The sequence below is a fragment of the Columba livia genome, chromosome 2 (assembly GCF_036013475.1).
Source record: "Columba livia isolate bColLiv1 breed racing homer chromosome 2, bColLiv1.pat.W.v2, whole genome shotgun sequence".
NCBI classification, from domain to species: domain Eukaryota; kingdom Metazoa; phylum Chordata; class Aves; order Columbiformes; family Columbidae; genus Columba; species Columba livia.
In genome coordinates this window covers 145,217,762-145,238,579 of record NC_088603.1, presented here as the reverse complement: position 1 = coordinate 145,238,579, position 20,818 = coordinate 145,217,762, and the positions used below count along the sequence as shown (strand labels likewise).

At 33.2% G+C, this 20,818-nt stretch overlaps 1 protein-coding gene across 6 annotated transcripts in view; it reads left to right on the top strand.

Moving 5' to 3' along the window:
• CSMD3 (CUB and Sushi multiple domains 3) overlaps window positions 1-20,818 on the top strand; it is a 631,749-nt gene that overhangs the window by 555,934 nt on the left and 54,997 nt on the right. For all 6 annotated transcript variants that reach the window (XM_065054280.1, XM_065054281.1, XM_065054284.1 and 3 more), the window contains 7 exons: window positions 547-735; window positions 1,136-1,282; window positions 2,980-3,168; window positions 7,691-7,876; window positions 9,234-9,428; window positions 11,361-11,534; window positions 19,692-19,865. In XM_065054280.1, coding sequence (XP_064910352.1) covers window positions 547-735; window positions 1,136-1,282; window positions 2,980-3,168; window positions 7,691-7,876; window positions 9,234-9,428; window positions 11,361-11,534; window positions 19,692-19,865 — 1,254 coding nt within the window. The remainder of the gene's footprint in view (window positions 1-546; window positions 736-1,135; window positions 1,283-2,979; window positions 3,169-7,690; window positions 7,877-9,233; window positions 9,429-11,360; window positions 11,535-19,691; window positions 19,866-20,818) is intronic.

Here is a 20,818-nt window from a genome sequence, read left to right as displayed (position 1 = left end):
GAGGATCACAAAATTTAGGTGTCACCAATTTCTGCTTTCAGAGCGTGACTTTACCTGGTATTATCACTGACGGTAATAGTAATCTGAGGGGGGAGGAAAAAAAAGGTCTATCATTCCATCCATGGAGGTGTTTAAAAGGCATATAGATGAGGTTCTTAGGGACATGGTTTAATGCTAGAGTTAGGTTATGCTTGGACTCGATGATCTTGAGAGTCTTTTCCAAACGGAATGATTCTATGATATTTATAAAATGCAACAGTTTAGTACTTAAGCAGGGCCTGCAAGAATATCTCATCTTCTAGAGAATGAAAGAAGAAAAGTGTCATGAATTGGTAACTTCTGAGGGTTTCAGGGCTTATTTTCAAGATAAACATTACTTTAGATATTTTTTTCAACTAGCTGACTTTATTTCTAAAATGAAAGTCTTTCTGTATTTATTTAAATAAAATGTGCAATGCAGATCTTTTAAACTCAGGAAAATCTTGCCAATCATATGAAACAAAAATAGTGTGCTTTGGAGCTTTTACCAGTCTTTCTGTTTTACAGTGCTCTGTCCAGCCAATGAAATGCGTCTGGATTCAACAGGAGTAATACTGAGCCCTGGATATCCTGACAGTTACCCAAACCTTCAGATGTGTGCATGGACCATTACAGTGGAAAAGGGTTATAACATCAGCATGTTCTTTGAATTCTTCCAGACAGAAAAAGAATTTGATATACTTGAGGTGTTTGATGGTAACTATAGGATGCACAAATTTGAATGATCTTTTTTCTATATATATGTGTTTTTATATTGCATCTGTGTAATCATTGTTGCTTATGCAAAACATTTTATGTCAGTATAAAAAATCCTAAATAAGCAGTTATAAATAAGCAAAATTCTTAAGCAATTAAAAGAACTGTTGTGTGTCAAAATTGTACTTAATTAACTATGTTTAGAAATAATTTTGTTTCCAAAGCAATATTGACTCTAGCATATAATGTCAACTTCCAATTTTAATTCAGATTAATTTACTCTTTGCTTGCAGAAGGTTTTTGATGTATGTTATTTATATGCATATAATTTCTTCTATGTTATTTTAAACTTTGTAACTCCTTTTTTTTTTTTTCCTTTTTTTTTTTTCCTTGTTTCAAGGACCAAATAGTCATAGCCCATTGCTCATTTCTCTCAGTGGGGACTATTCATCTTCTCTAAATATAACCAGCAATGGCCATGAAGTATTTCTCCGGTGGTCAGCAGATCATGGCACCAATAAAAAAGGTTTCAGGATCAGATATATAGGTATGTAAATCAGACTGTCTTTAATGTGTGTAATATTTCAATATGGAACATATTTATTTATGTGAAATGGGTAACCTAAGCTAGATTTTGTAACATTAATTGCCCAGACTGAAAGGAAATCCAATCTGTTTTATATATGAACCTGATGATACTGATCTTGTGAGAAAAAAACCCCAAAACAACAAAAACAAACACCACCCCCCCAAAAAAAAAGAAATAAAACAAAACAAACAAAAAAACCCCAATGAACCAAACCCACAACAACAACAACAACAACAACAATCAAAACAGAATGCACACCCTAAATAGGATACATGAAACACATGTGCTGTGTAGAAATTCAAGTGAATGTTTCACAGGACTTTAAAATGACATAAGCCAGTACTGAAGACTAAAGCAGCAGCTTCCCCCTTCTCCCTCCTACCATTTGTTTGCATTCATATGCCTCTGTTCTTCATACTGGATCTTTATGCATTCATCATTAACACTTCTGGTGGGCCAGAGGAAGAGTTGTCAACAAGGCAGGAGTGAGGACCTGTAAGATGGAAAAATCTGAGACCTGAAGGACTGAACTCTTTAATTTAAGGTTCCCCAGAAGCAGCAAACCATATTACAAGAGATCATTTAATATGTCAAAAAAGCCAACATTGTGTCTGTTATTAATTCAAATGAACATATTTAAGAAGAATGCGTGAAGATGACACTTAATAAAAATTGAGTTTTATATCATTTATTTCATGAAACTATTATACAATATTCTTGCTTTAAAGGATAAAAATATTCATTAAGCTAAAGTATATCTGTTGAAATTTACAGCAATTACACAAAATCTATATTTGATTTTTTTTATTGTGAACAGAGGCATGAAATATACAGAATGAAAAGTACTAGGGATAGTATCTGTAGATACTGGAGAAGTTATTGGAATAAAGCAATTTCACTTTGCTAAGTAAAGAAAGCATTAAAGAATAAATAAAAAATATTTGTTTTTGCTGTGTTTTTTTGTTTTTCATCACTCAATTTCTGGCTAATTCACTATTGCAGAAAAATAGTTAGATTCACAAGAGTCTGTAAAGCAGTATCAGTGTCATCTTTTCCTTTAGGAGAGGACAATTTTCTCAGAGGTAAAATGTTTGTTGTATAACTAGATAAAATTCACTGTTGACTAGACACGAAGTATTTTATGATGCCTGTTTTCATTAACTGCAGTACTTGTTGGATCTGTTAAAAGAAAAAGAAGAGAAAGTTCTTAAAACTCTTTTAGGACCACAAGGGAAGATTATTTGAAAATAATTATGTGCACCATAACCTTGATATTTCCTTCTTAAACATATATATATATATATATATATATATATACATACTACTGAAATTTCTGCAATTGCAATAAATTTAATCATGAACTAAAATTCTTGAGCTTACTTGGTTTAAAAAAGATGGTGAAAAAAACAGTTATAAAAGTAAGCTATCACTATGTTTCCTTTTAGGCTTCTAAAACATGAAGACCTTATAAAGCCCTATTATTTCACCTTCATACTCAGTGAAATTTCTTGATGATCAGAATAAAAAAAGAACAACTTTTAGTGATGTTTTCTTAGCTTGTTGTCAAGTGTCCTCTGAATTCCACAAGAATTTGTCAAGAATTGTCATCTGGATTCTAAATGCATCTTTTATTTATTCAATATTTATCTTTAAAGCTCTCTACTGTAGTACTCCAGAGTCCCCTCCACATGGTTTCATTGTCAGTCAGACAGGTGGACAGCTCAACAGCATGGTTCGCTGGGCCTGCGATCGAGGTTTTCGGCTCATTGGGAAAAGTACTGCTGTATGCAGGAAGTCTCCCTACGGTTATTACTCATGGGATGTTCCAGTCCCAGCTTGTCAAGGTAAATTCTTTCATTATAAAATAATACACAAATAAATTTTCCTTTTCCTTTTTTAATGTAAGCCATGCATTTTCTGACTTGAAATGAATAGCATGTAATCATTTAATGGTCATGTCTCTATACTGAAATTTTTCTACCTAATAAAAGTGAAAAAAAAAAATATTTTTAAGAAACAGTATTTCAACAGAATTTGCTGGACTGGCAGATACTAAAAAAATCTACATCACTGTAAGAAGAAAAAAATCCCAAATATGAAGTATAAAATTATTCAATTAAAAACTGAACATTTACTGAAGTTCATTTATCATGATCTAAGAACTATATAAAAATGAGAAAGACCTCAACCTTGCTACATTTCAAGAATGGGAAATTGTCCAAAAAAGCATTGCCCATGATGCCAGTCTAATCTTTCATGGTTTAAATTGAAATTTAAAATATAATTCATTGAGTTAACTGTATATTTAATTTCTTCTGCATTATAAAAGCAAAACATATTCTACTTAACAAGGAAAAGGAAATAGTTATTTAATAACCATCACAATTGTATTCTACTTCTTCCTTTCCTGAAAAGAATGCTATTGTTCTGATAACTTACTTATGTCACTCTTCAGTGAGCTATTAGGACTTTTTTTTTTTTTTTCAGGAGAATTTGCAGGTGTGTTTATTCAACATACGTACATTTTATTCCTATTAACCAGTGGAGATTAATGCTATAGGAATGTTCCATGTTAATTTCCCATATTTTTTTTTTCACAGAAAGTCTCTTAACTGTATATTTGTAAAGCAAAACAAGCTAAACTTTATCAAAGGTGAAACAACCTCAGCCTAAAAGCTTTTTGATAAATTTCTATCAATATATACAAGGTGTGCCTGTAGTTTTCAAACATGAATGTCCTCGAAAAAAGTACGGGCAGTGCATTTTCTACATATCATTCATTAGTTTTTCTCCTCTTCCATTATCTAAGGACTGCCTTCACTTATTTGTGGAACACTTATTTGTAGAACTTGATCAGACTATTAATTAGATGTATCAAACAATATGGAATGAAAAACAAAACAAAAATAGAAACACAGCAAACAAAAACAACACTTACTGAATTCAAGCAGCAGATGATTATTGTCAACGTACTGAGTAAAGTTCAGTAATGGAAATTGTTTCAATACTCAAACAATACTTTACTAACAAGTTAAGTGTTTAGTAATCTCACGGTGTCTGATTAAGCACAAAGACTGTTGGTATCAACTGTTAGCGTATTGAAAATTATTTAATGTAAGTATTAATTTAATAACAGCTATTTATAATTACGTATTAAATGAGGGCTAATTTTGCTACATGACATGGACTTTATTCTTGCTTCCAGCAAGACCTTCTGTGCAGAGAGAGGTTTGCGGTCAAGATGTGTAGCTGCAACTCAAACCAGCAAACTCTTTAGATTCAACCTAAAGACACATTATTACCGCAAAACCCCTCACGAACAAGCTGCTTCTATACAACAGTCATACATATAAGCTTACCCTTGTTTTGCTGAGGTGAATATTATCCCCTATACCCACATGACAGAGATGATTTATGATATGATCCCTTGTAAGAAAAGGTTGAGAACAACATCAGTAACTATCCCTCATGTTATTTCATACAGGATATTGATGAGACACAATTTCCCCTACTACTGAGCAGTACAGCTTCACCACAAAGTAGTTCTAACTCTTTTAAGTATGGGCTGTGGGTTTTAGAACCTTGTGATATAGAATATGAGCATTATTTTAACAACTATTTTAATTGTCAGTCAGTATTTACCAATTTTTTTGCTAGGTGATATCAGTTGACAATGTTACAGTCTTACCTTCTACTTCACATTCTCTGTTATGTATAGAATAAATAGCAAAGCAATTTTAATCAGTTCTTTCACACGTCTGAACGTAGGGTTGGCACAAATGACCATTAAACACAACAACAATGAAAGTATTAGTTTTTTGGTTTTGCAATATCTTTAAAAAAATGCATCTCATTTTAATCTATTTTCTGTCTCCTAAATGAAGATTACTAGTCAAATCACAGTAGTAGTTACTGGCATCATCCTATAGGAAATGAGAAATCTAAGGACTTAAAATTTACGCGTTCTTTAACAATGCCTCTACAATCAACACAGCTAGTGGCTTGTGATTGTTTGAGTTTTCTTTTGAACAATACTAAGTCCATTTCTTGGGAAATATTTTTTCCAGGCTGCAGAATATTTCATTATTGTATTTAAACTAATGCTTCCTCTTTACATTTTTCATTTTGTATCTGTACCATTGCTGTAACTGCTGAACCCATTTGTGTAAGTAATGAATGCCAGTAGCTTTTTTTTTTTTCAAGCACATGAGTAATGTTAGAGTAATTTTTAATGTTCTCATTCTTATAAATGTATGAATAGAAATCTCGATCTCTGAAACTCTAAATAGATAATACTAGCCATTCTTCAAATCACTTGCACTACAGGACTGACAGAACCTGAAAAATCCAGATATAACATTTTAACCTTGAATGAAACCTTTTTTATATTGTTTATAGAAATAAACATATGTCAGTAGAAGAGTCTCAATGCAGTAGCAAGGAATCAAAAAGAAATGCCTCAAGCCAGACTTCAGCAGCTGCCTGAAACCTGTTTCAGTGTTAATACAAAAGCACCTTTCCTCTGGCATGGAAAGAAATACAAGGGAGCTGCTCCAAAGTGTAATATTGTATTAGTATAATGGTAACAATAATAAAGATTACTTTCAAACTGTTATTGCTTTTACTGTTGAGATATTAACTATTCTATTTAATTAGACATACATTAAACTGATCATAATGTAAAAGTATTGTCATCCTTTTATCCGTCTCAGTTTTAATGATACTAAACCTCTTATCACAAAATAATAAAAGATTCCTTTGATTATCTAAATTATAAGGTTTGATTACGATAAACTTTTAAAAGAACTGGTTTTGAAGGAAGAGTTTACCTTGGCCAGTTATGCAATAAACAGTGTTATTTGACTATACCTTAGTTAAACCAGCTTCTGCTTATCCTCCTTTTTGCGTGCATAGGTCTGCCTAATGTTTGCTGCTGCAGTTGAGGTATCTAAGATATAATAGATAAGATATTATAATAAGATATAATAAACACCAACTTGGTCATATGTTTTCATTTTAGTGTTATGGAGGCTCAGTTTCGGTGATATTAGGGAAATAGTAGAGTTTTATCAGATGTTTAGTAAGAAATGGAAGATGGGCCTTCTGGTTTAGTTAACTTGTCACTTTTTATCCCTCTGGGATCATGTCTTTGTACACCCTGGAAGATGGAATTCAGTGACTCTCTTGGGGCCTTCACTGTCTCCTAATCACTGTTTTCGTATTTTCTTCAAAATGTGTGTTTGTCTCTAATTGCCTGTAGACATTGTGATATCCATGAGATACATATTTTTATGGTTACCCAGACAAGGCAATAAGCAAACTAGTAATAGCTTTATGTGATCTTTTTTAGTACAGTATGCAGTTTCTTTTTATGGCTATTCAAGCATATTTTAACACTGATCCTATCACCTCTATTAGTGCTTTACTTGTGACTCAGCTGTGATTATTAGCTTTGGTACAGTGCCATACTGTTGTTATATTGCTTGTGAAGCAGATCTCGCTTATGTCAGATCATCTCACAATAGGAGCAAAAATAGATTACTTCTTTTTATCAAGTATTTATACACAGTCTGAGAAGCTTAACTTTTCATACCTCCATGTAGGCAGATTAGGTGGTTTCTAGGGGTAAAAGATTCCACTTCAAGGTCAAGGAATTAAGTGCCTAACTCCTCCCTCCCCGCCCTGCGCTGATTTGTGTTTGTTTTTTTTTTTTTTTATCTGGCCTGCTTTGGTGTATTGTGTATGTGGAAAGTATCGATTTAGTTCAATTTAGGGCCAGATCTTCTCATGCTTCTCTCTGCTGAATAATAATAAAATAAAATAAAATAAAATAAAATAAAATAAAATAAAATAAAATAAAATAAAATAAAATAAAATAAGGTTTACCCTTTCATTTGACAATATTTTCAAGAGAGTATTTTCTTTCTGCTTTGTGAAACGAAAAATAGAGTATTCAAAGTTCATTTTAATGCTGTGCCAGAGGTCACACAGTACAACTGATGGAAGAAACCTGAAGTACAAACTTGCTTCCTAGTGTTTCAGGCTGGTGTTTTACTCATTCAACCATGCTGATCATATTTTTTGCACACATTCTCTGTAATCTTCTTAATTTTAAATGGATAGCTTCAGAGTTACGAACCGTTGTTCTTACTTATAACCTCCTCCATGAAAAGACAAAAACTTCCTGAGATTTAATTCCCTACAATTTTAAGGGAACTTATCTGTGGTATTAAAACACACACTAATGAGTTAAAAGTGATTTTCATGAATTTATGACTGTTGATGTTGCAAAGCATAAACCCTTTGTATTGGCAGAAGCTGATAGTAAAGAATACATAAAATAAATATATCTTTCTCTTTACTCAGCAATATCTTGTGGAATTCCTAAAGCTCCATTAAATGGTGGGATATTAACCACAGATTACTTAGTTGGCACCAGCGTTACTTATTTTTGCAATGATGGGTATAGACTATCAGCTAAAGAACTTACTACTGCAGTCTGCCAGCCAGATGGTACCTGGAGCAACCACAATAAAACACCTCGCTGTGTAGGTAAGTAACATGTTAAAACTCTCCAGTGAGTAAAAACATGGCTGTACATTTTGTTTATTTATCTAAGATACAAGTCTTCGTATTTCTTAAACTTTCAGCTTCAGGTTACTTTAATCTAGAGTAATTGCTGGTATTAAATTATTGTGAAATATGTATTCAAAATGTGTATATCTGAGATATATATTGAAACTTTCTGTCACAGCAGAAGAAATACACTGGAGACCATGTAATACATTCAAACTGATAATTAATTTACAGAGAAATCAAAGTTAATGGTTGCAGAGGTTTATGCAAAAGCCATCTCTTTGGTGAGAGCAGCACAGTTCATGTACTGATAACAAACCCTGTTTACTATTCAGGATTGTAAAGTCTCTGGTATTCTGTGATACTTGTTTGAAACTGCTGCTGATTATTTATATTCAGCCCATCATTATAATCCTACACCCTCTAAACTTGGGATAACATCACTGAAGAGAAAATGCATGTTCGATCCCAAAGAGAAGTGGATACCATCAGTTGTAAATGCAGTATGAAAACCCAAGTGATTGTAAGACTGATATAGAAATGTCAGAGTGTCTGATACACATTAAGATTTGGATTATCTCACCCAATGAATCTTGGAAAGGAAGGAAAACATGCCCTCGTATAATTTTCAAAGATTCTCCCTTTTGCCTTTTTTATTTTTTTCTTTTTCCTGTGAATCACATTTCCTTATACCTTTTCCTCTATCTAAAGAATCAATCTGAAAGGTAAGAAACAAAGTAGTATCCAGTAAAGATTTTCCTGTGTCTTTCTATCATAGAAAAAAATGTTGTACGTGTTAACCTTTTTCTATTAGATTAGGGTGGTAGAAAGTTTTTGTTTGGTATTTGGAGGAAGAACACATAGAATTAAGACATGAGATAAAAAGGTGTAGCTTCTGAAAAACCATGTTTGTGGATATTGTTTTATCTGTCACCAATGTGCAATCTCTCCAAATGGGTCTTTAAGATCTCAGAGAAATTACCTGGATGAACAATATAATTCCTTTATTGAAAAGCAGTTAAAATTTTAGTAAAAATTCTTATGTCTGACATAAAATATCACAGGACTGACAGTGAGTTCAACCATTGTATTGATTCTATCTACACCAATTGCATAGCTCTGCATACACAGTCACTGATCTGTCTGGGACATTGATCATTATTAATTGAGACAACTTGTAGCTACTAACCACAGACAATTTCAGATACAGCCTTACTCTGCAAATATTATGTCACTGTGTTTAAAATACATTTCTGAATTAATAATGGTACATATTTTCCTAATTTGCCTGTACTAAGCCACAAATAATTATGTGTTTTTGTTATTTTGGAAGTTGTTACATGTCCAAGCATAAATTCTTTTACACTGGAACATGGAAGATGGAAAATAGTGAATGGTTCACATTATGAGTACAAGACAAAAGTAGTTTTCAGCTGTGATCCAGGGTATTATGGTTTGGGACCAGCATCTATTGAGTGTCTTGCTAATGGCACCTGGAGTTGGAGAAATGAACGACCTTACTGCCAAAGTGAGTACATATTGTATCTCCATCTGCTGTACAGATTTCAGATATAAATATTTTATTTAGCTAAATTAGAATTTAACTAAAAAATATTGGGATCAGTTAATTAGAAAAAGTTTCCTGACTGGAATTCCTGGTTATCCTAAAGGTTTATACTTACAAATACAATCCATTAGGTTCAGTGACAAGGAAATATCTGTAAGCACAGTTTTGGAATTTAAAGGTTCCTAAATCTATAGAGGTTCAAATAAGTAATAGAGAACATTTTCCTATTATTTTTCTAGGTCAGGAATGCTGTATAGTCTAGAAATGCAAAACCTTTATATCCTGTCTATAAACTTGATAAATAAAATAATCTCTCCTTTCAGCTGGTTACTGTATAGTGTGCAAGTCTACATAATTCTTTCTGTTTGCTGTTATTCTGATGACCTGCAATAGCTACTTTTGAAAAAAATAAGTGATGATTATTCAGACACTTTAAACAGGTTAAATGTGTGGTTATGTTCCCCTCCTCCAGTCCTGTGAAAAGCAGGTTTATTTATTTATTTAAATTTAGACATCTGTTTTTCAGAAGTGTTGGGTTTTGGATATACTGTGAAATGCCAAAGTTCTTCTTCATTGTGAAACACCACGTGACGTACACTCTGAGAGAATGGGATATGACTGTGGGTTTGGTGCATGTGTCTAAACTGTGTGTATCTGCATGTATTTATGTAAATCCAGACATGTTTAAAAAACAGAAAACAAAACAAAACAAAACAAAACAAAACAAAACAAAACAAAACAAACAAACAACAAAACAAACAAACAAACAAACAAAAAACCACAGATAAGCCAAATAGCTGTGGATTAGAAGGTATTTAGAATTTATTGATAAGATATTTGAAGATAATAAGGGGGCTGGAGAATGCAAATACAAAGGCAGGTAATTACGTTGGAAATTAAGTTCTTTATAACATAGTGAAAATTTCGTTTATAATTTAGCTGATTTTTAAAATTAATTGTGATATTTTTCCTATATCAGTGTTAAAAATACTGTATATGCATCTGTATCTATGTATGTCTCTGTGTACATAAATATTTTAAATACTGTATATGTACTTGTAACCTTTTTTTCTTTAAAAAAACAAACATTTTCACTATATTTTGGGAAGTTCTGTTTACAGTATTGTCACCTACATTTCTTTTAGCATAAAGTGCACTAAATGTTTCATCCTTTGGTAATCCACCTCCTTGTTTACTAATGATAAAATTCTTTTTACTAAGTCTTAAAAGAAAATTATTGAAGGAAAAATAAGATTTTTTAAATAAAAGGTGCTTTGAATTGTAAATTATAACAGGAAATTCCATACATGTAATTCACTTATTGTAACAATGTATTGTGTGAGTACTAGGGCAAGCATTTAATTACAAACTAGGAGATAAAAAAGATGTCTTCCCAGGAAACCATAAAGACAATTTTTAAAATGGCAACAACTGTGTTATTCTAATATTAAGAAAAACGTATTTATAAAATCAAAGTAATTAAATAGCAATTTAAATATTAAGTATGTATTATAATAAATATGGTAATAAAGATATTATATAATAATATAAATTTTATATACTATATGTTATATGTTGTATTATGTATTATGTATCATGTATTATATACAATTTATATATATTAGATAGCTGTTTAAAGAGCAATATTCTGAATGGTGGGGGGTTTTAAATTTTTAGAGACAATTTTAATTCGTTCTTCAGTATTATTTCCGGGGAAGTCTTTTTAATGCAGAGTTTTTAATCTATTTTTTCTCCTGAGCAAAATACTTAAAACTGTGAAATTTATTTATCTCTTTGAATGGTATAATTGACATTGCTGGTTGATAAGTGTTATTGTATGTATTTTGTGATACTCAACTTTACATTTTTGTTTTGTTTTTTTTTGCTATTAAGTTATTTCTTGCGGAGAACTTCCTACACCTCCAAATGGGAATAAGATTGGAACTCAAATCACATATGGATCTACAGCTATATTTACTTGTGACTCAGGATACATGCTCGTTGGCTCTGCAGTGAGAGAATGTCTGTCTTCTGGACTCTGGAGTGGAATTGAGACCAGATGTTTAGGTATGGATGCTACTGTCACGGCTTCTCTATTTTGTTTCTCTCTGGCAGACAAAAGTAAGCAAAGTGAATCAGCTTCTCTCTTTCTTTTATCGCAGACGTTGAAAAGAGTTCTGCATTTTAAGAAATATGTGTGGCTGGGCTGTTTTTCTCATCAAATTATAGCTATGGTTACCTTTCCGCAGATTGAATCCCTTTTTCAATATCTCTCCAGTGTGCAAAGACTGTGTCACTGGGTTGCTGAATATGTCTCTAAAGTTGAATATAAAAGAATATCCATGAACTGAGACTTTCATATAAATCTGAATTAATATATACATTAAATATAGAGGTTTATTACAATGTCACTTTGTACAGATTACTCTTTCCCTTTCTAGACTACTGTCCATGTGAAATAATTTTCTTTCCATAGTTCAGCATTATTTGGTGCAAATTTTCACTTAAGCTTAATCTGAATGACTCATGAATGAGCAAAAGTGTTGCTTATGAAGCTACAAGTCTGAAGCTGGAATATATCCTGTCGTATAACTGAGGGAAACAGATATGATTTGAGGATCAGGATGAGTATTTTTTTTTTTTTCCCTATGCTAATGTAGCTTACCAGGAGAAAATAAACAGACATTTCCAAAAGTGATGAAAATTGAGGTGGCAGAGATCAGTATGTGCTGAAATGAATGATGGAATAAGTGCTGAAATAGTCATTTGTTGGCTCTTAAAGTGTTTCCTGTATTACTTTGCTTGTAAGTTCAGAAAACCTAGTTAAAACAAAACAAAACAAAACAAACAAAACCAAAACCAAACAAAACCAAACACCACCACCAAAACCAAAACCAACCAACCAACCAAATCCCACAACCAAACAAGGACAAAAAACCTGAGGTAAAAATAAGAAGCAAAAATATAACATGGTTTCAAAAGCCATTCTGTTGGATTCAATTCTTCTTAAAAGCAGGAAGTGTTTTATTAGATTATTCCTAATCATTCTGACTTCTTCCTAGGACTTTGAACATTGATAATGTAATGTACAAAGTTTCGTACTTTTTTGGGGGTGGTATGTAATTTTACTGAGTTCCTCTCAGTTGTGTTAGTTGCATTAAAAAAAGTAATTTTAGAAAATGGTTAGACATCATATGAATGAAAACCATGTGAAAACTGGGACAAAATATTTTCAACCAATTATCAAACTCATTAGAGGGAAGATATCTCATACAAACTTTTTGTTGTTGTTGCTATTGATTGGTAAACTTACTCCAGCTTTTCACATTTCTTTAAGTTGTTAATCTATCCTCTTCAACTCAGCTGGATGACACTTAAACCTGATTTATTAATTCTTTCTTCTTTCTGAATCCCTTTTGACATCTAAACAGATCTGTTAATACTCTCTCTCTCTCTTATTTACCAAAAAAAATATTGCTGTCATTTACTACATATGTGCTGCACATATGTACATATGTGCAATTGCTGAAATGATAGGCGGGTTCAGTTTGGTAAGTCAGTATTCAATCTGAACTCAAGATAAACAATTTAATTTTTAAAGGTCTGTAAGGTCTCATATTTTGTTGTAAATCCTGATATTATTAAATGATGTTATATTTAGTTCATTTGGAGAACGAAACGGGCCTTTATAAAATCCTAAGTTTACATATGAATTAAAATGCAAGAATGAAGAATGGCATTGACCTGATCAATAAGACATATAGATATTTGTTTCCAATACATGACTAATACTAGAAGAGTTTTCAATAAAGACAGATAGGTAACAGAAAAAAGCTAATTGTGTTAGAGTGAGCATTAAATGTCAGCATTTGTTCACACTCGCTGTATAATAGTATCAAGAACATGTTTACGTATGGTTCAGAGAATTTTCCTTGGACAGTGTCTGGTCTAGTCCTCTGGGCTGAATGTTATCATTACTTATAGGGTTCTAACTTGTCAAAAACACCTGTCAATAATTTTGACCTCTTTGCCTCCAAAAGGAAATAGAACACTAGTTTTGTGCACCTAGAGCTGAGCTTCTCAATGTGCTTCCTCTGAAAGGAAGCTAATTTTTTCATATCAAGACACTCATCACATGTAAAAGTTGCAAGGAGGATCTGAACAAAAATGCTAATGTAGACATAACCTGAGACTTGTTAGATGAGAAAATTTTACCAGAGTTTTACTCATATTTCTCTTCCTTTGTTTTTATATAAAAATACAAATTTCAAACACTAATGAGTCATTGGTGACAGCCTGCTGCTCACAGAGAAACACAGTGACACAGGAGAAAAATGTTATCCAGTAGCTCTGTACAGAGCAATGCTGTCAAGGTGGTAAACAGAGCAGGAGACATACCAGCTGGGGCAGAGCAACCGTGTAAGCTGATAGTGAAGAATATGGTGTACATGAATCAATCAGTGCTGTGGAGAGGTGTGTGGGACCGATAAGAATCTGCCATTTAGTTCCTCCAGTCCATTCATAACTGAAAGATAATGTGATAAGGGATAAAAAGGTGATTTTTTGTTTTTGTTTTTGTGGTTTTTTTTGTTTGTTTGTTTTGTTTTTTTTTATAAGACCAGTTTATAAGATGTGTGTACATTAGTGAATGAAGGAACCAGTGGGAAGGTTAGATAATCATCCTAAACATACCATTCATCCTGAACAGTTTTAGTACAGCTTGAAGAGCTGGTGAGTTGAGGAACTTCTGAAACTAGCAGGAGAAAGACACCAAACCCTGTGTTGTCCAGGGTTGTGCTAGTGTCATTTCAGTACTGTGATTTTCTACAGAAGATGATGTTTGTGAACTGAAGGATGTAAAAGAAATATAACTTTCTGAGAAATGGAAGCCCTGTAGTAAAAAAAAAAAAAAAACCCAGCAAATAATTCTTCCCTGCTCAGCTGAGGTCATCTTGACAGGTTAGTTAACTTTTTTTAATAACCCAAATCTATTTTTGCAATAATATATTGATATGTAGATTTCTTTCACTTCTAGGCTCATATTGGACATTACTGACAGCTAAAATAAGCATAGGCACATTTTTGCCATTTAGTGTAAAGATTCTCTATTCATTTATTCCTCTTCTTGTATCTCAGAGAATAACCTTCAGAAAAGAAACCTCGTTTGAAGCTGAGGTTTCAAAGGTTCTGACACTAAGTTATTATGCTCATTCTTCATTGCTAGAGCTGGCTTTCATGTCAAGTTAGGTAATTTATTTGGTGCTCACACACATTATTAATAACCTTCATTCCTATTTTTTGACTTATTTTGTTTCTTAATAATAGTTTGTGTAGTTATTCATCTCAAGCTTTGCTAGACTTTGAAAATTTTCCACATTCACAAAAACCCCTTCAAAACCCTACACTCACTATTTATGTATGTGTGTATATGCACCCAGATATATAGATGCAAGCACATAATACACAAAGCATCAAAGGCTATAGAATGGCACTTCAAAAATGCATTTCAGAATGTTAAACATGGGAAGTAAATATCTTTATTTTTCACAAATCCTTTATTTTTCACAAATCCTTTCACATTTATTTTTCACAAATCCTTTCACAAATAAGACTTTAAAAGGAATGTCCTGAAAAACAACAGCAGAACTGATCATAAAAGCTACCAGGATATATAGTAATGAATATGAGCATGTCCTTAATGTATAATGAACATTTTGGAATTTTTCACAGGTATCTTAAGAGAAAAATAACAAAAGAGTTGAATTCTACTAATAGTCATGAGGAAAACCAAAACAAAAAAATAGCTTTTAAAAAAAGAGTACAATAAAACTGGAATAGAATGGAAGAGAAATTAAATAATAATTATTCCTCCAGATATGGTATGAGTGTGGATGATAGCAGGGGTTTTTGTCAATTTGGGAGGTTTTTTTGGTTGGTTGGTTGGTTGGTTTGGGGTTTTTTTTTTGAGTTTAGAGAAGTAGTGATAGCAACTATTACAAGTGAAAGGTCGGTCTATACTTCCTCTGAGGGAGACCAACTCTGTGGCTGTGTGAAAGAGAATGGAAAAATAAAGGAAAAAAAGAAAAAAAACTTCTGGAAAATATTAGTGAGTCTCTGACTTCATTGCAACGTAAGGAATTTATTCAGCTGCATAAATTAGTGAAAATTTCAATCATGTTCCCAAAAGTTCTCTTAAGAACAACTATGTATACCACTACACACAATTTCAGTAGCAAGCATACAGAACAACTTACCACATGCACCGACATGATAAACAGTATTTTGAAAATGAAACAAATACATCTGAACCCATCAGGGTTTTGTTTTGGGAGGGTACATAGCTGGTGTTTGTTTTGAAGTTTGTTTTAATGTCTTAGTCAGACAAAACTTCCCCTGGAAAGCAGAGTGAAAACTGGAGATGAATCTTGCAAATCTCAAAGGGTTTTCATTTGCTTTTAAAACGTAGATGAAAAATGTGTCACAAGTCTAGCATATCCTGTTTTAAAATGATATTTAATTCCTTGACACTGTCACTATAAGTTTATTTATAACTCTGTTGTGATAGAAATCCAGTTTTATAATATTCTTCATAAATTTAGATTCCTTTATTTTTCAGTTTAGAAAACTTACATATCCCTGAGGAGGTTGTTTCAGTTGATGTTTGTTCTTAGTGTAAAATGTTGAGATAGAACCTCTCCAAGTGAAACTTCTACCCATCGCCCCTTGTCCTCTCCATGTGAGTCCTTGTGAAGAGAAAGCATCTATCCTCTTTCCTGTGATGAGTTCTCCCCAGAGCCTTCTCTTCTCCAAGGACTAACACCTTCAGCCTTTCCTCATAGGGCAGATTCTCCAGCCCTTCAGTTATCTTCATGGCCCTCCTTTGAACCCTCTCTAGTCTGTCTGCATATTTCTTCAGTGGTTGGGACAAGAATGGACACGGGACTCCAGATGCAGCCTGACAAGTGTTGAGTGAGATGATCACATCTTCGTCTCTGCTAGTAATGTCCCTGCACACAAGGCCCAGGATCCAATTTGCCTTTGTTGCTGCAAGGTGCACTGCTGACTTGTGTACAGCTTGTTGTCTGTCAGGACCTTCAGGTCCCTTTCAGCATACCTGCTACCCAGCCACACAGATTCTAGCCAGCACTGGGATCTTTGATTATTCCTTCCCAGTTATGGGACCATGCAGGTCTCTCCATAAGATGGCTTTCCCTTCCGATGTGTTCACCTCACCACCCAGTCTGGTGCCATCAGCAGACTTGGTGAGGATGCTTTCAATCCCATCATCAAGATCATTTATGAAAATGTCGAACAGCATGAGACCCACTATTTATCCCTGCAGATTCCACTTGTGACAGGCTGCCAGCCTGAGTAAAAACCATTGATCACTGTCCTCCGAGTTTGGCCTGTTAGACAATTCCTTACCCATCTTGCAGAACACCCACCCAATCTGTACCTTGCCAGTTCGTCCAGGAGAAGTCTGGGGAAAAAGTGTCTATTGCTTTACTAAAGTTCAAAGAAAAAGAAGTAAAAAGAGAAGAAAGCAAAAAAAAGAAACTCAAAACAAGCTGTCAAACCTAGGGTCTGAGAGGTTTATGACAATGAGAGGAAGTAGGCTGAGAGGATGGGAATTTCAAGTAGTTTTAAATTTTCTTAAGCTAGACAGAGATGTTCATGGAAGACCTATGGATGATTTACAATAAATTTTTCACCTGTTGCAGCTGTGGTTTGTTTGTTGTCTTCTGTTGTTGTTTTGTTTTGTTTTTTTAATGTCCATGCACAGCTGTAGAAACTATAGTGTCATCTTAGTCACCTGATGTGTTGAATTACTTCAGTTTGATTCCCTCTGCACAGGAAAGCTTGACATTTCTGGTGATGTATTCTTCTTTCACTCTACTGCCATAAAGCAACACTAAAACAACACTAAAATCTTAATTAAGAACAAGGTGAAATTGAAGTGCTGGAGCGGGTCCAGAGAAGAGCAACACGACTGGTGAAGGGACTTGAACATAAGACCTATGAGTAGAGGCTGAGGGAGCTAGGGTTGTTTAGTCTAGAGAAGAGGAGGCTGAAGAGAAGTTATAGCCAGGTGGGGATGGGGATTGGTCTCTTCTCCCAGGCAGTTAGCGACAGGACAAGGGGGCATGGGCTTAAACTCTGCCAGGGGAAATTTAGGCTGGATATTAGAAAGCAATTCTTTACAGAGAGAGTGGTCAGGCATTGGAATGGCCTGCCCAGGGAGGTAGTGGACTCGCCGTCCCTGGAGGTTTTTAAACTGAGATTGGACATGGCACTTAGTGCCATGATCTAGTAAACGGACTATAGTTGGACCAAGGGTTGGACTCGATGATCTCTGAGCTCTTTTCCAACCCAGTCGATTCTGTGATTCTGTGAAATTTTGTAATTAAATGCAATTAGAAAATTATTTCCTTGGACATGATCTGTGTCACTGCAAACTATGTGGTTGCAGTTCTGATAGAAACTGAAGTTTTGCATCTCGGTTTTTACTCTTCATCTGGTTAGTCCTATTATCATCACAAATGGTATAGGATTGGGTAATTGGGCCCATTGTGTCATGTTCAAGAAAGTATACTATGTACTGAACAGAGTACAACATTCCTGGAGAATCAAGAAGTACTCTGAGAAAAATTTTATAAACATATATTATGCTATCTTATCCAAGAAAATATAAAACAAATTTCAAGTACACCTAGTCCTTATGTAACATTGAGGGAAACAGGGAGCAGACAAACAGGGGTGAATAATCACTTTAACAGTACCGGATTTGGACTCCTCTTCCTTGTACAGAAGTCTTATTGCACTCAACAATTTAATCTCTGTGAAGGTACACATACAGCCTATATTGTGAATTTGGATGCTTTGATCATGATTCATACAGTAAAATACTATATGAGGCTTAAGATGTCAGATGCAAGTTATAAGAAAATCTGAGATTTGGCTTTTTTTTTTTTTTTTTTTTTAAATAAGAATTTTCTAGCCCTGAAAGAATTCAGCAAAATTCAAAAAGTTACATCAGAGTATTATAAACAAAGTTCAAATGAAAAACAATCCAAACTATATTGCATCTAACTGTCCTTTTTTATTAGCAACCCCATGTTTTGGGGGTTTGTTTGTGGGGTTTGTTTCTTTGGGGTTTTTGTGTTTGTTTGTTTGTTTGTTTCCAGAGAAGTAGAGGAGAGAGAGAGTACAGGTGTTTTTGTTTTTTTTTTCAGTAAGGTAGTAGCTGAAACACTACTTGTTTTCCTTGTTTGCTTTACTGTTTTTGCAGTGAGTTCTGTGCCATATGTCACAGTCTCCATGAGGTCAACCATTCTCAGGGGATTTTACATTACCACAGTTTGCTGAAACACAGTGCCCATTTTCTAGTGTTCATTAAGAAAAATAGTAACAAATGACACATGGTTCATTCTTTTTCCCAGCCTCTCTCTAGATTTCATATCTCTTTGTGACTTTCATAGTGTAATCTTTCATAGTTATTTCACATATTTTGAGAATATAGGGTAGAAGGTTAGACTAAGATGTAGAAAGGTATTTGGTTGCAGGACATTTGGATGTAGTTACACAGACTGCCTTTAGCTCGAACATCTCTTCGAGATTCCTTTGAGAAAAATAGGGCAGAAAGAATGGAAAACAATCCAGAGAGTCAGATTCCAGCAATGAATTGTCCAAGTTCATTTGTTTCCATTGTAAGAAGGCTGTACTTATAACATCCACATGGATTGATATTTATAATATTATTTTTATTTGCATTTATATGCTTTTTTATATAATGGTATAATGGTGTAATGTTAACTTTGTTAAGTTTAGTCTTAATCAAAATAAAACTAAGTGGAATAATATAGAATTTTACAGGTTTTAATAAAAATGAGTTACTCATCTTTTTTTGAAAAGAAATTTGATAACATATATGACATTTAATCTCTTTGCTACACTGTCTTTTTATATTTTTTTTACATGCGTCCTACCTATACAAATGTGATACTGCAGTTTTCCTCAAGTTAATAAAAGTAAACCTTTGAATGAAGTCAATAAAAAATATTGAAACATTCGACATTTTTTTGTTTTAATTATCAAGGTATCTTTAAAATTTATCTGGCATATTTACTGATCATTTTTACTGTTTTTTTTTGTTTTGTTGGTTGTTTTTTGTTGTTGTTTGTTTTGGTTTTGTTTTGTTTTGTTAATTTACTTTGAAAAACCTAGCTGGTCACTGTGGTATTCCAGATCTTATAGTCAACGGTCAAGTAATTGGAGAAAATTATGGATATAGAGACACAGTTGTATATCAGTGCAGTCCTGGTTTTCGACTGATTGGTTCTTCTGTACGAATATGTCAACAGGATCACAACTGGTCTGGTCAACTTCCATCCTGTGTGCGTAAGTAAGCGTGGCAACACATACAGAATTATGTTACAGGATAGATATTTCAGAATAGCTCCACTTCAGATCAAAGGTTCAAGTGAAGTGTAGAAAAATAGTCTCACATTTATTTATTTAAATTCAGCTGTTTAATTTGAATTCTTGTGATTATGTGTTTAAATGTAATGATTCTGACTTTTCAATTATGAATTCACCATTCTTCATGCTTGTACAGTGGGCAGACATGTTGCTACTGTTGTGTATTACTACTGAATGTGTGTGGGTATTATCCAAAATTTTATTCAAATTTCATGTACTTATTTACACAAAAATTGTTTTTATTGTTATTGTATGTACATTAAAAAACTTGTCCATGGGCTGAATGTATATCTTTGCTTGACAGCTTTACAAATGTTCACAGTTTAAAGTATGATGCCAATTACTCTTTTTGGGAAAAAATGTGACTCCTTATACACAAATTTCCAGTAACATAAAGATAATATATGTAATTAAAATAACTTAGTGATATTAATGGAACATACAGAATTCATTTTAACTTCCGTTCATAGAATATGTAGTGACTTTTTTGTGGGGGATTAGTATACTATACTAGAGGTTAAGGCTTGATGTTGCTTAAAAAAAATATTTTAGTTTAAATGAATTAGTTTCTTTTGTCATTATAAGCCTATTATACACAGAGAAAAAGAAAGTGTATTTGTCAGACTTAACAAGATTAATTTAGAAAAATAATAATGTTTCTAGAGTTATAAAAATTTGAGAGTTAACTGATTTATTCTGTGATTATTTTTTTTGTTTTAAATTACTGATGAACATTTTATTTATCAAGAATTGGAGTTTGTTAAAACATAGAAGATAATATTTACACATTTTTGAATTATTTTAGGAAAATTAATTTGTGCTTTATTTTCTTAATATTTTTGCATCCGGTCTTAGTGAGGAAATAAAAGGAA